Raw genomic sequence first — 15,365 nt, forward strand, 5'->3', positions numbered from 1 at the left:
CAGAAAAATCATACCACAAGACAGATTTTTATAAAGCTATAGTAATAAGAACAGTACATTACTGACACAAGGATAAACAAAGGGACTAACAGAACAGAACATTCCAGAAATAAACCAACACACATACAGTCACATGATTTACAATAAAAACATCACTGCCACTCCATGGAAAAAGGTAGGTCTTTTTTGAATAATGGTGATGGAAAACAACTGTACATCCTTACAGAAAAAGAGAATCTTAACCTTTTCCTCACACCAAGCACAGTCAATCTAAGATGGATCACAAACGTAAATACGAAGGGCAAAACCATAAACCTTCCAGAAGAAAACACAAGAGAATATCTCCAGGACCTCAGGGTAGTTAATTTCTTCAGTTCAGTTGCTCAGTCATGTCCGACTCTTTGTGACCCCATGAACTGCAGCATGCCAGGCCTCCCTGTCCATCACCAACTCCCGGAGTCCACCCAAACCCATGTCCATTGAGTCGGTGATGCCATCCAACCATCTCATCCTCTGTCATCCCCTTCTCCTCCTGCCCTCAATCTTTCCCAGCATCAGGGTCTTTTCAAATGAGTCAGCTCTTCGCATCAGGTGGCCAAAGTATTGGGAGTTTCAGCTTCAACATCAGTCCTTCCAATGAACACCCAGGACTGATCTCCTTTAGCATGGACTGGTTGGATCTCCTCACAGTCCAAGGGACTCTCAAGAGTCTTCTCCAACACCACGGTTCAAAAGCATCAATTCTTCTGTGCTCAGCTTTCTTTACAGTCCAACTCTCACATCCATACATGACCACTGGAAAAACCATAGCCTTGACTAGACAGACCTTTGTTAGCAAAGTAATGTCTCTGCTTTTTAATATGCTGTCTAGGTTGGTCTTAATGGGACACAAAAGCAGTATCTACATTAGAAAAATATTGGTAGATCAGACTTTATTAAAATTAAGAATGTGTGTTCAACAAAAAGCATCATTAAGAAAGTGAATAAGCAATGCACAGACTAGGAGAAATTGTTACATATATATACACACACACACATACATATACACACATAACTAAGGACTCATACTGAAAATATGTGAGGAATTCCTATAAAGCAATGAGAAAAAAGACAACTAACTTTTGAAAAATAGGTAAAGGTCTTGAACAGGCACTTCACCAGGAAAATATCCAAATGGGCAATAAATATATGAAAATATATTCAGTATTATTATTCATCAGAGAAATGAAAACATAAGATAGTACCAAACCACCACCAGAAAGGCAAAAATTAAAATGACTGAAATTATGACTAGTACAGAGAAGGGAGTGGAACTATGTATACCTATGGCTGATTCATGCTGATATATGGCAGAAACTAACACAATATTGTGAAGCAATTATCCTCCAATTAGTGGGCCACCTGGGGTTGGTGAAGGTTCTTAAGATGGCTGGATGGCCATTGCAACAAAAAGAATAAAATACTTAGGAGTATATCTACCTAAAGAAACAAAAGACCTATACATAGAAAACTATAAAACACTGATGAAAGAAATCAAAGAGGACACAAACAGATGGAGAAATATACCGTGTTCATGGATTGGAAGAATCAATATTGTCAAAATGGCTATACTACCCAAAGCAATCTATAGATTCAATGCAATCCCTATCAAACTACCAATGGTATTTTTCACAGAACTAGAACAAATAATTTCACAATTTGTATGGAAATACAAAACACCTCGAATAGCCAAAGTAATCCTGAGAAAGAAGAATGGAACTGGAGGAATCAATCTGCCTGACTTCAGACTCTACTACAAAGCCACAGTCATCAAGACAGTATGGTACTGGCACAAAGACAGAAATATAGATCAATGGAACAGAATAGAAAGCCCAGAGATAAATCCACGAACCTATGGTCACCTTATCTTCGACAAAGGAGGCAAGGATATACAATGGAAAAAAGATAACCTCTTTAACAAGTGGTGCTGGGAAAACTGGTCAACCACCTGTAAAAGAATGAAACTAGAACACTTTTTAACACCATACACAAAAATAAACTCAAAATGGATTAAAGATCTAAATGTAAGACCAGAAACTATCAAACTCCTAGAGGAGAATATAGGCAAAACACTCTCCGACATAAATCACAGCAGGATCCTCTGTGACCCACATCCCAGAATTTCAGAAATAAAAGCAAAAATAAACAAATGGGACCTAATGAAACTTAAAAGCTTTTGCACAACAAAGGAAACTATAAGCAAGGTGAAAAGACAGCCCTCAGATTGGGAGAAAATAATAGCAAACGAAGCAACAGACAAAGGATTAATCTCAAAAATATACAAGCAACTCCTCCAGCTCAACTCCAGAAAAATAAATGACCCAATCAAAAAATGGGCCAAAGAACTCAACAGACATTTCTCCAGGGAAGACATACAGATGGCTAACAAACACATGAAAAGATGCTCAACATCACTCATTATCAGAGAAATGCAAATCAAAACCACAATGAGGTACCCTTATACACCAGTCAGGATGGCTGCTATCCAAAAGTCTACAAGCAATAAATGCTGGACAGGGTGTGGAGAAAAGGGAACCCTCTTACACTGTTGGTGGGAATGCAAATTAGTACAGCCACTATGGAAAACAGTGTGGAGATTTCTTAAAAAGCTGGAAATAGAACTGCCATATGACCCAGCAATCCCACTTCTGGGCATACACACCAAGGAAACCAGATCTGAAAGAGACACGTGCACCCCAATGTTCATCGCAGCACTGTTTATAATAGCCAGGACATGGAAGCAACCCAGATGCCCATCAGCAGACGAATGGATGAGGAAGCTGTGGTACATATACACCATGGAATATTACTCAGCCATTAAAAAGAATTCATTTGAATCAGTTCTAATGAGATGGATGAAACTGGAGCCCATTATACAGAGTGAAGTAAGCCAGAAAGATAAAGACCATTACAGTATACTAACACATATATATGGACTTTAGAAAGATGGTAACGATAACCCTATATGCAAAACAGAAAAAGAGACTCAGATGTATACAACAGATTTGTGGACTCTGGGAGAAGGCGAGGGTGGGATGTTTCAAGAGAACAGCATTGAAACATGTATATTACCTAGGGTGAAACAGATCACCAGCCCAGGTTGGGTACATGAGACAAGTGCTCGGGCCTGGTGCACTGGGAAGACCCAGAGGGATCGGGTGGAGAGGGAGGTGGGAGGGGGGACTGGGATGGGGAATACATGTAAATCCATGGCTAATTCATTTCAATGTATGACAAAAACTACTGTAATGATGTAAAGTAATTAGCCTCCAACTAATTTAAAAAAAAAAATCTTAAAAAAATAAAAAGGAATTGGGATGGAGGCAAAAAAAAAAAAAAAAAAAAAGATGGCTGGATGGAAACTTGCTCTAAAAGCCACTGACTAGATAGCTTTCGAGGAGACCATCCCCCAAAACCAGAAGGCCGTGGCTAACTCCTTGAAGTCCTGGAATAAGACCCTCACTTCCAGGCTGGCTACTCTGCCTGAGAAGTCACCTGCCATTGACTGGGCTTACTACAAGGCAAACGTGGCCAAAGCCAGCTTGGTGATGACTTTGAGAAATTTAATGCCCTAAAGGTTCCTCCACTGTGCTTAGCTGCTTAGTCCAGCTCTTTGCAATCCCATGGACTGTAGCCTGCCAGACTCCTCTGTCCATGGGGATTCTCCAGACAAGAATATTGGAGATGCCATGCCCTCCTCCAGGGGAGCTTCCCAACACAGGGATCGAACTCAGGTCTCCAGAATTGCACGTGGACTCTTTACCCACTGAGCCACAAGGGAAGCCCAAGAATACTGGAGTGGGTAGCCGATCCCTTCTCCAGGGGATCTTCCTGACCCAGAAATTGAACCAGGGTCTCTTGCATTGCATGCAGATTCTTTACCAGCTGAGATACCAAGGAAGCCCAAAGGTTCCTATACCAGAGGATAAATATACTGCCCAGGTGGAGGCTAAAGAAAAGAAGATGTGAAAAGCTGTGCTGAGTTTTTGTCTCTCCCAAAGACCAGGATTCAGGAATATGAGAAAGAGTTGGAGAAGATGAGGAACATAATTCCATTTGATCAGATGACCACTGAGGACTTGAATGAAGTCTCTCCAGAAACCAAATTAGACAAGAAGAAGTACTCCTACTGGCCTCACAAGTCAATTGAGAATTTATAAACTTGAGTCTGGGAGAAAGCTCTGGCCCTTGAATTATAAACTGTGTACATTAAAAATAATAACATAGGGAAGGCGTAGAAGAAGTCCCTCCAGCCGTAGTGTGCTGTTGGGTAGAGAGATGGATTTGTAAACCCCAGGCGAGGTTCTACCTACCCAAGGCCACTGGTGTGTGGAGACCCCGGGGGAAGCCACCGTCACCATGTCTGAATAGAAAGCAAAACCTTCAAGGACTTGTGGGATAAGAAGAAAGGAGAATATATTAAACTCAGAGTCATTGGACAGGATAGCAGTGAGATTCACTTCAAAGTGAAAATGACAACACATCTCAAGAAACTCAAAGAATCATACTGTCAAATCATACTGTCAAAGACAGGGAGTTCCCATGAATTCACTCAGGTTTCTCTTTGAAGGTTAGAGAATTGCTGATAATCACACTCCAAAAGAACTGGGAATGGAGGAAGAAGATGTAATTGAAGTTTATCAGGAACAAACAGGGGGTCACTCAATGGTTTAGATATTATTCTTTTTTTTCTTTCCCCTTAATCCTTTTTTTAAAAATAGTTCTTTTGTAATGTGGTGTTCAAAACAGAATTGAAAACTGGCACCCTATCTCTTTAAAACATCTGGTAATTTGAATTTTAGTCATTATTGTTTCTTTTCATTGTGCTGATTTTTGGTGATCAAACCTTGGCCCCCTTCATATCACTCTCTCCTTTTTAAAAATTACAGGTGTGCATAGAGATCCCGCCTTTTCTAGGACTGTGCATTTGCAGGCTTGTGATAAATAAGATTGAATATATGCAAGTGTTCCTAATGAATTCCCAATTGGCCCTGAAGTTCTAGCATGTGACTGCTTCACTCCTGACTTTGAATTTCAGTGGGAGATGGAAGTTTTTCGGAAAACAGAACTGTGGAAAATGACCTTTCCTTAACTGAAGCTACTTTTAAAATCTGAGGGTCTGGGCCAAAAGAAGAGGAATATCCAGTTGGAGTCAAAATGACAGAGAATAATGACTAACTCCAAAGATGGCTTCACTGAAGAGAAAGCATTTTAGGATGAAAGAAAAATCTTGTCAGAAGATCCCAGAAAAGATCTCGTTTTCATCAGCAGTTAAAGTTATTCATGCAGAAGTGTATACAACAGAACACTGCTCTTTTTTACTTTATTTGTACTTTTTGGCCTGGGATATAGGTTTTAAATGGACAGTGTCTGTACCAGTTTCATTTAAATAAACAAAATATTTGTAAAAACCATAAAAAAATAAAAATAATAACACAGTAAAAAAATTATCCTTCAATTAAAAGTTTAAAAAAATAAAAATAAGAAAGGGATATTATAATCACATGTTATGATTTTGGTTTTATTATTTCTTCTTGCATATCTATTAAACTGTGATTTGTGTATTATTCTATTTATATTATGTAGTAAATGATCTAAAATATTGCTTTGTGTTAAAATACTATGTCTAATATTAATAATAGATCTTCTTTTGCTTATTAATTATGTGCCATAACTTATTTCCTTTTATTTTATCTTTGCTATATGTTTGTGGTTGAGGTATTTCTTTAGTGAATTCCATACAGTTGTTTAATAATGAAAAAATGTATTGCATATATCTCCTTTCATTAAAGCATCACAAAACACCTTAAAAAAAAAATGTGTGCAGAGAAGAGTTAACATAGCAGGCCTTAGATTACTCTCCTCAGAAAGGCCTGTTTGCAAAGTTGGCTGGCTTGGTTGGATTCTGGGAACACGGATTTTGGCAGAGTCCCACCATATTCAGAACTGATAAAAACAGTTCATTATGCCTGGTGGCTCCGTTGTAAAGAATCCTCCTGCAATGCAGAAGACGCAGGAGACCTCAGTTTAATCCCTGGGTTGGGAAGATACCCTGGAGAAAGAAATGGCAACTCATTCCAGTATTCTTGCCTGAGATATCACATGGATAGAGGAGCCTGGTGGGCCACAATCCATGGGGTCACTAAACAGTCAGACATGATTTAGAGACTAAACAACAACAACATGCCTAAATTTTGTGCACACAATATAGTTTATGCTAAACATCTCCTTTCCTTTTGGGAATCTGGAATTTTGGCACATGCTAGGGAAGGTGCCATGTTACCAGCCCCAATAAAAACCCTGACCACTGAGCCCCTGACCAGTTTCCCTAGTAGACAACATTTACGTGTGGTCACAACCAATTGCTGGAGTTAAGTGAGTCTTGTTTGACTATACTGCAAGGAGACTCTTGGAAGCTTGTGCTTGATATCCTCTGAAATTTGTCCCATGTGCCATTTCCTTTTTCTGATTTTTTTTTTGCATCCCTTTGCTGTATTAAGTTACAGCTGTGAGCATGATTATAAGCTGAGTCCTATAAGTCCTCCCAGCAAATCATCAAACCTGGGAGTGGTGCTGGGACCCCTGACAAACCAATTATAACTGATAATGTGGCATAAACCACAATTATTTTGTATTGTTGGAGGGAATATAAATTAATTCAACCACTTTGGGAGACTGTTTATCCGTATGTACTAAAGTTCAAACATATTACTACCACACGACCCAACAATTCTACTCTTAAGAATATAGCCAAAAGAAATATTCAACTTATAAGAGTATTCATTTATTTATAATGACTCTAGCTATAAACAACTCAAATTCCATCAACAGGTGAATGAAAATAGTGAAAGCTAGTCACTCAGTCGTGTTCGACTCTTTGTGACCCCATGGACTCCTCTGTCCATGGAATTCTCCAGCCAAGAATTCTGGAGTGGGTTGCCATTTCCTTCTCTAGGGGTTCTTCCCAACCCAGGAATCAAACCCAGGTCACCCACATTGCAGGCAGACTCTTTATCGACTGAACCACCAGGGAAGCCAACAGGTGAATGGATAAGCAATATACTGTAAGAATTGAGTGGCATATTCATAGAATACTATAAAAGTAATAAAATATGCACAAATATTGATTCATGTAATGACATGGATGAATCTCACAGAGGGTAGTTAAAAATGCACAACACAAGTGTACATAATTTCATTTATACACAAAGAGCAAGCAAAGTATGATTTCATTGATGATATTAAAGAACTGATAAAACTAACCTATGCTGATAAAAGTTAGAAAAACAGTTAACCTGGAGGGCAATACTAGGCTATGGCATTCAGTACATCTGGCTATTACAATTTTAGGAAATTATATTAAATAAAAAATTCAGTTTCTCAGTTGCACTAGCCACATTTCAAGTATTCAATAGCTACATATAGATAATGGCTATGGTACTGGAAAGCACAAAATACTCATGTTCATCTTAAAAGAAAGTTCTATTGATCACTGCTATTCTAGGATGATAAGACTTTTCTGTATCTTGATATGAGTGGTAGTTTAATGGGTCTCCAAATATGAAAAAATTCAAACTATGCACTTGAATTTTGTGCACTTTAGTTATAATTTATAACTCAAATAGGTAAGTAAATAGACAAGCTTTTAAAATAACTAGGAGAAAACATAATGTATATAACAGATGATTTATATTTAAAATATAAAGGACTCATATAAATCAATAAGACTAGAACATCAACCTAAAAGAAAAATGGAATGCAACTTATAGGAAAGGATAGCTGTAAACATATTAAAAAGACACTAAGGTTCACCAAAAATCAGGGAAATACAATCTAGAACATTGAGATACCACTTCTGCCCATCATATTGGCAAAAGCTTTTATGACTCATAATGTCAGATTTTTATAAAAAATTAAATAAAATATGAATACAAGTAACACAAGCTCAAGAAATGTACTATATAATTTTGCTACTAAAATCCTATAGTCCCAAGACAGTCGCTGGTATATACTAGGTACTCAACACATATTTATGGAAGGAAGGAAGGAAGTGTGAAAAGAAAGTTGGGGAGATAGCAGTATTCCCTTATTCCTATACTCATCAATGATGGGATATAAAATAGGTACAGCCCTTTTGAAGAGGAATTTTATAACTTATATATTTATCTAGAAATTCCATTTCTCCCTTGGAGAAACATTCATATGTAAAACAGATAATATTGAAAAACAAGAATTTATACTGCAGCATGATCATAGCAATAAGCTTCAAATAACATATTACGCATTAAGAGATGAAGAGCTAAACTATGGCTCTTCCATGTACAGCAGTTAAAGAGATGAAGTAGATCTATATGTAATGACACGAAGAGATCTTCAAGCTTTTAGGTTAAAAAGCTACATATCAATACACAGATTTTTAAAAGTCCACAAAACTATGTACCATATGCATACGTGTATATATATCAATCCATAGAAGTAGGTATAAAAAACTATAACCCAAACCAATAATAACGGTTATTTCTACAGATAAGAACTGGAATTAATGGGTGGTGACTTTCACTTTTTCTAGACTGAGATTTTCACAATAAAATATATTCACTTATTACCTATGCAAAAAAACCCCAAAAAACCCAAAAACCATTGCTCTTCCTTAGGTCTTGAGCTGCTGCTAATCCACTTCCTAATGGTATAAAATGTGTTCAAACTACATATTGAACAGATGTAAGAACTAATTACATAAATCAAGCATTTTTACTTTTGTTCTTCCCACTAGTATTTTTGGATTTTGTTTTCTTAAACACCTGAAGAAATAACAGGTCACCGTGTACATGATGAAGTACTATCTACTGAAACTTCAAAACATTTCTCAGTAGCACAAATAGTAGACCTAAAAATCCCAATAGTTTATTTAGATTTCAAATCTACAGATCTTTAGACACAGACTGTTTAAAGTAGTGCCTTTATCCAAAGCAATCATCTCCTACTAGGATAAAGTTATATAAACAACAATAACAACAACAAAAATACAAGTTACCAGTCTCTGTCCCACCTGGGTCACTGGAATGTAGAGAGGTTCTCCATTATGTAGCAGTGTGAGTTTCCCATGCTGATGGAGTCGTCCTTCTGGCTTTAAACTTGCCATCTCCTTAGGTCCTCCTTTTTTGCCACTCTCTTGTCCATTTCCCTTAAGTTCTTCAGTATCACTTAGGCATTCAAAAAACTCTTCCTCGCTATCACTCCAAGAATCCCATGATTTTCCCACCTCTCCTTTGTCCTTATCTGTCTCTCTCAGATTATCTGGCCCCAGCTGATCTCCAGATTTTCCAGCATCCCCTGAATATGTATTAGTCACATTATCTGAAGGACTTGTCTTTCTCCCCTCATCACGTGCCTTCTTTCTTTCAATACAACAATTTAACATCTTAAGAAAAGAGAAACAAAATTATTATTTTATTATTATAGTTATTATTATATATGAATTGTTAGTCAGACATGCATGGGTCCCAGCCATATCCTGGACAGAGTTATCCTTCCTTCCCCTACCTGGACACTGGTGATCAGAATACACCCAGAGATCCTTGCTTTTGTGGTCCAGGATCCCTAAGTTCCCAGACTTATTAGGAGCAAGCTAGAAAAAAACTTCCAGCACAGGTTGGCATAGGTGCGCCAAGACCTAAAAGGTGACTCAAAGTAACCCAGGGCTCATTACACTGTGTTTGTAATAAACCAGCACTGCAGTTTTTGCCCACCCTCTGTGGGCTTTGCGTGGGTGTTCATGGGTAAGCACCTGTGCACAAGGATGCAGGTTATATACGCTAAAGCATCAATCAACTTGTCAAACAACACAAGACACAGGAAGAGAATTTCCACCACTCTGAAAAACCAACCCGACCCCCACTTCAGGGCAGTTTCTGGTTTCTAGACAGCCCATTCTCATCCTTTCATGGGAGCTTATTTTCTCTTTGCTTAATAAAACTCCTGCTGCTTAAAACTGCTTTATATCTCTCGAAAGAATTTTTTCCTTTGCAAGGACGAGGACTGAGGAAATTGCTGTTCCGCCAGTGACAGTTACAGTAAAAATTTATCCACTGCCTGAATATTTTATTTTCAGTCTCCACCCTTTCCCTGGACCTTGGTGTGAAAGACAGTGACTTACGTAACCTACAGCAGCACAATGAGAACAGCCTATAATCTATTATTACATTTAATGTCAGAATAACTTGACCTAACCACTGTCACAAATTATATACTGCCACTCGGAAATTTTTACCTGTAGCTTCTGATGCAGTAAACAGCATCTTAGATCTGGGGGTCCACTTGCTAACCTATCAAATAAAGTATTAGAAAAAAGCTTATCAGTAGAATTGCTTCAGATATGCATATTTTTATACCACCATATATTTAAGCCACATAGATAAGAAAGCAAAACTACACTTCTACAGATTAGGCAACTTAGATGGAGCAAATAAAATTAAAAGATCAAAATGTGTTTTATTCTCCTAGTCCATAATTTACCAATAGCAAGTACAACAGACAAAAGTAGTGATAGCTCTCAAGCTAACAGAAACTAAAAATTTAAAGCCTTGAAATCCACCCTAGGAAGTAGCTAGCATGCAGTCTTTCAAACACTACAAAAGAAGTTATACTATTTATTCAGTTCTCAATCATTATGGTAGATTCTCAATATAAAAACTGCTGATCTCCACCTCTCTTTTGCTGAAGGGAGCCTGGATTTCCTCTAATCTAAATGAGGTGGTTCCCAGCAATTAGCTAAGAGAGAATCCAGCTAAGTAGAGGCGGCAAATGATTTAGGAGTAAACATTTTTTGATCAGTTACCATTTTGTATTACCAATATCATGATTCTCCTCCCTTAGTTTGAGTAGGATGGGCAAATGAACAGTAACCTACACAGTTCAACATATATGCTAAACTCTTTAAGTGAAATGTCAACATGAGCCATGTAAAAAAAATTATAGGTAATATTTAATACCCAAACTTCTGAACTCTAAAGATGTTTTCCCTCCAACTAAACTACTGTTAACATTTGGTTATACTTTCCAATTATTTTTCTATACATATTTCTATATATATTCTATTTTCTAATATTCTCTATCAGCATAGTTGAAAGCACTGTATACATAACACTACAGTCTACTTTACTACAAATATTGTGATCATCTTCTATGTTAATAGGGATTCTTGGAAAAAAACTTTCCATTATAGAAATACATGATGATTTATTTAAACACTCTTTATTGGAAAAGACCCTGATGCTGGGAAAGATCTAAGGCGGGAGGAGAAGGGGACGACAGAGGATGAGACAGTCAGATGGCATCACCGACCCGATGGACATGAGTTTGAGTAGGCTCCGGGAGTTGGTGATGGTCAAGGAAGTCTGGCATGCTGCAGTTCATGGGGTCACAAAGAGTCGGAGACAACTGAGTGACTGAACTAACTTAATGTCTGATACTTAGAGTAACTTTTTCTTCCTATTATAAATTTGTTGCAGTGAACACCAATGAACAGAAATCATATCCTAAGTTTCTTATCATTTTCTTGGGGCAGATTTCCTACAAGAGGAGAATTAATGAGTCAGAAGTCAAATTTTGTGAACAAATAAAAATCCTCTCTCTACAATCGGGAATTGAAATTATTACCCTGGAATCAGAAAGTTGTTTTCCCATCTGAAACGCATTTCAAGAACAAATTCCTGCCAGAGATGTGCCACTCCTTTCAGTCCTCCATGGTAGAAATTGATCATACAAAGACACAAAGCCAACTTGTATGTTAAACTATCAGATGGTGCAGATTTGAACTGATTGTAGAGATTCTAAATTTAACAAAATAGAAACAAACGAAACCTTGTTAACAATACATTTACATGTATAATCAGAAACTGTGTAGGCAGAGATTTTAATACCTGAAATTAATCTATCCTAACAGCCAGGCTTTTATCAAATGTCTAAAACATTATTGCCTATATTGTTCTTAGGCAGCTCCATGTTTTCAAGATCTCTACAAGGATCAAAAAGTGACACTATATTTTAGTGAGGCTAAAGGTACAGCTGTCAGTTTCTTTTGTAAAATCTTTAAAGATATACTCTAAATTTCATGTGTTATAAAGATCTTATAATTACAAATGAATACACACCTGCCAAAATCAAAAACATAAAATCAGAGGTGTATAAACGAAAAATGTAAAGCTCTGCTTTTCCTTCTCACTTCATGAAATCACTTCCTAACAGTATTTTAACAATTTGATGTATCTCTACATCAGTCATTTAAACTTATTTCTCAATTTATCAAAGACTTCAAAAAGGAAAACAAACATTTTACTTCATTTTACACATTACCTCATTAAAGAAGTTTCTACTCTGTCTAGTTTTGAAATACAAAGAAGAATCCATTGCAAAACATAAATTTGATGACTTATGAAAAGTTTAAATTGAAGGATATCCTATTAACCATACACAGTATATTTTTTCATTATTTCCAGAAAACTTCTTTTACCCAAAATATGTATCTATGTTAACATTTTACAGTAGGTCACTGAATGGAGGCCATGATCTTCACTCAAGTTTTCCTAAGGTGATTTTTACAATAAAAAGATCCTTATTTCATAACAGAGAAAGTTTTATAGTGAATGCTAGAAAATTGTCATGTTTTCCTCATCCAAGTCTTTGTTAAACTGAGGAAGAGCTTAAATGACAGGTACAGAGATATAAAACTGTTTTCAGTAGTCATTGTTGTGAAGTAAATTTCATGACTGTTGCTAGAAATATAGCAAAATCCCTAGAAATTCAATGTATTTTAAATATTTAACATCAATTAACTTACATATTCTTCACTCTCTAGTGGAGGATTACTGTTGTCTGTTGAAGAAGTCCCATCTAATGGTTTCTCAGAAGCAGCATCAGGGAATAAGAACTTAGGGGAAAGAAAGAAAATAATCACATTTTCAATGAAATTTCTTACTTTGCAGACTCTTGTAACTCTTATAAACACCATTTGACATCTTAACAGTCATGTTTTTAAAACAATGAGAATGCTCTTACTGTACTGGCCAGTTGGTTCTACACTATCTCAAATATTTTCTATTTTTCTCCAAAAAGTAGAGTCACTAGTCAATTTTAAAATCAGATTTTTCTTAAATGTAACCACCAGGTTCTGTGAATTGTTTAATTCACAGAATGCAAAACCAGAATCTGTGCACTATGATTTCAGACTCATCCAAGGTCGTTAAATTTTTTAAAAAGTGCTATTATTAAATAGATAAAATTATAAAAGAAAAATTTTAAACACCCAAACATTTGTGAGGCTCCATAGAGAAATACAACCCACAAGTTTTCATATATGAAATGCTACAAGTATGAATTAAAGACCCATAATTTTATCTTACGAGATACTTATAGAAAGTGGGAAGCAGACTAAGCCTGTAATGACCGATACATCTTTCCTACATGATTTCTGTTAACACATGTGAGGATTTATGTGAGGGTGAGGGTGCATATGTGAGGGTGTGCAAAGTAGTTTAAAAAAAAATTGCAGTGCATCAACTGAGCTACATAATTGGAATAAAATCTCTTAAGAATCTATCCTTAAGAAGGGGCCTTCTCTCGAGGGTGGGATGTTTCAAGAGAACAGCATCGAAACATGTATATTATCTAGGGTGAAACAGATCACCAGCCCAGGTTGGGTGCATGAGACAAGTGCTCGGGCCTGGTGCACTGGGAAGACCCAGAGGGATCGATCGGGTGGAGAGGGAGGTGGGAGGGGGGACCGGGATGGGGAATACATGGAAATCCATGGCTAATTCATTTCAATGTATGACAAAAACCACTGCAATGATGTAAAGTAATTAGCCTCCAACTAATAAAAATAAATGGAAAAAAAAAAAAAAGAAGGGGCCTTCTCTACAGAAATTTATTTTCAATCCTTTAATCACTAATCTCCCTAAGTGTTTTGTGGTACCGCTGACTTGTAATTCCTTTGCATACTTTGCCATGTACTACAGAACATGTTGAAGAGATTTTTCTTCTTAAGGAGAGGAACAACCTCCACTACTAAGCACATTTATACACCATATCCTATTTTCATACCACTACGTGAGCTATGTATCAGTGCCCACATCTCTTACAAATAAACAAACTAAAAATCTGGCTGAAAGTCTTTCTCAGATAAACAGCAGGGCTAAAATTAACTTCAAGTTTTCAAGTTCTATATTCTTTTCATTGTACTACTCTTACAGGTTTTTCCCAAGAATGTCTTAATGCACAGGTTGTCAGAAGTTAAGACTGTAACTACAATTATAGTAAGAATAGCTACCATTTAGCAAAGGTCTATTAAATACCAGTGTAACAGAAGGTCCTTTAATCCATCCAACAACCTCACAGGCTTTTAATAGATTCACTTCAGAGGAAGAAACTGAAGTTAAACGGCTTGTTCAAACAATCAATTTGAACCCTGGTGTGTCAGCTCCTGGGCCGGACCTGTTCCACCAGCCTATGCCTAGGAGACATCCTAGCCCCCTCTAGTACTTGCTATAAAGTTTTCGAGAGTACCATTTTGATCATGTCAACCTTCTGCTTTAAATGGCATTGAACTGTAAGATGAAGTCCCATGCTTCAGCAAGCACTTCACCACCTACTCTCCAGTCTCAACCCTGACCCCTCTGGGAAGCACCCTGCCATCTACCAGATTGTCCTACATGCTCTCTCAGGCCCCTGCAATTTGTCCACTTCTAAACCTTCATCCATTTATGACTAGCTCAATTGTCCCCTCTTTATGAAGCTTTCCCTGATTCCCACTGTTCAGACAGACAGATGCACCCTCTGCTGTGTTCTCACAGGCCCTGTGCCAGAATTCTTACATGTAACATGGTATTGTAATTACTGTTCATTTTTCTTATTCTCACTACACCAGTGGCAACTCTGGATGTGGAGACTGTGTTTTACTCATTTTATATCCCCATCTAGTACCTGCCACACAGATGGAACTGAATAGGTAATAAATGAATGTGCATACAGACACATAAAAACATTACATTTAGTTACCAAGAGAATAGTATTGAGGACATCATTATTCAGTGGTGATTCTTCTACACCTCTGTGCTTCCGTATTTTCTTCTTTGCAGTGTGCACCATGTTAGAGACTGATAATTTATGAATTGGAACCGGTGCAGGCTCTGTCAACTTTGACAAAGCATGAGTTATATCAGCAATTTCTATAAAAAGAATAGAAATTAATACATATTACATCACCAGCCTAGCAGGGTAAAGTGATGAATGAACTGATGACTATACAGAATACTTTAGTCACTCTTTTC

At 37.1% G+C, this 15,365-nt stretch overlaps 1 protein-coding gene and 2 pseudogenes across 2 annotated transcripts in view; 2 read left to right on the forward strand and 1 right to left on the reverse strand.

Annotated features, from left to right (window-relative positions):
* RAB3GAP1 (RAB3 GTPase activating protein catalytic subunit 1) overlaps positions 1-15,365 on the reverse strand; it is a 98,608-nt gene that overhangs the window by 20,325 nt on the left and 62,918 nt on the right. For both annotated transcript variants that reach the window (XM_020879251.2, XM_020879250.2), the window contains exons 13-17: positions 15,094-15,263; positions 12,878-12,967; positions 11,698-11,870; positions 10,310-10,364; positions 9,089-9,460 (exon numbers count right to left, since the gene is read on the reverse strand). In XM_020879251.2, the coding sequence (XP_020734910.2) occupies positions 9,089-9,460; positions 10,310-10,364; positions 11,698-11,870; positions 12,878-12,967; positions 15,094-15,263 (860 nt within the window). The remainder of the gene's footprint in view (positions 1-9,088; positions 9,461-10,309; positions 10,365-11,697; positions 11,871-12,877; positions 12,968-15,093; positions 15,264-15,365) is intronic.
* Positions 3,387-4,650, forward strand: LOC110128460 (ATP synthase subunit d, mitochondrial-like; annotated as a pseudogene).
* On the forward strand, positions 4,399-5,869 carry LOC110128462 (small ubiquitin-related modifier 1-like; annotated as a pseudogene).

This window comes from Odocoileus virginianus, chromosome 13 (assembly GCF_023699985.2).
Source record: "Odocoileus virginianus isolate 20LAN1187 ecotype Illinois chromosome 13, Ovbor_1.2, whole genome shotgun sequence".
NCBI classification, from domain to species: Eukaryota; Metazoa; Chordata; class Mammalia; order Artiodactyla; family Cervidae; genus Odocoileus; species Odocoileus virginianus.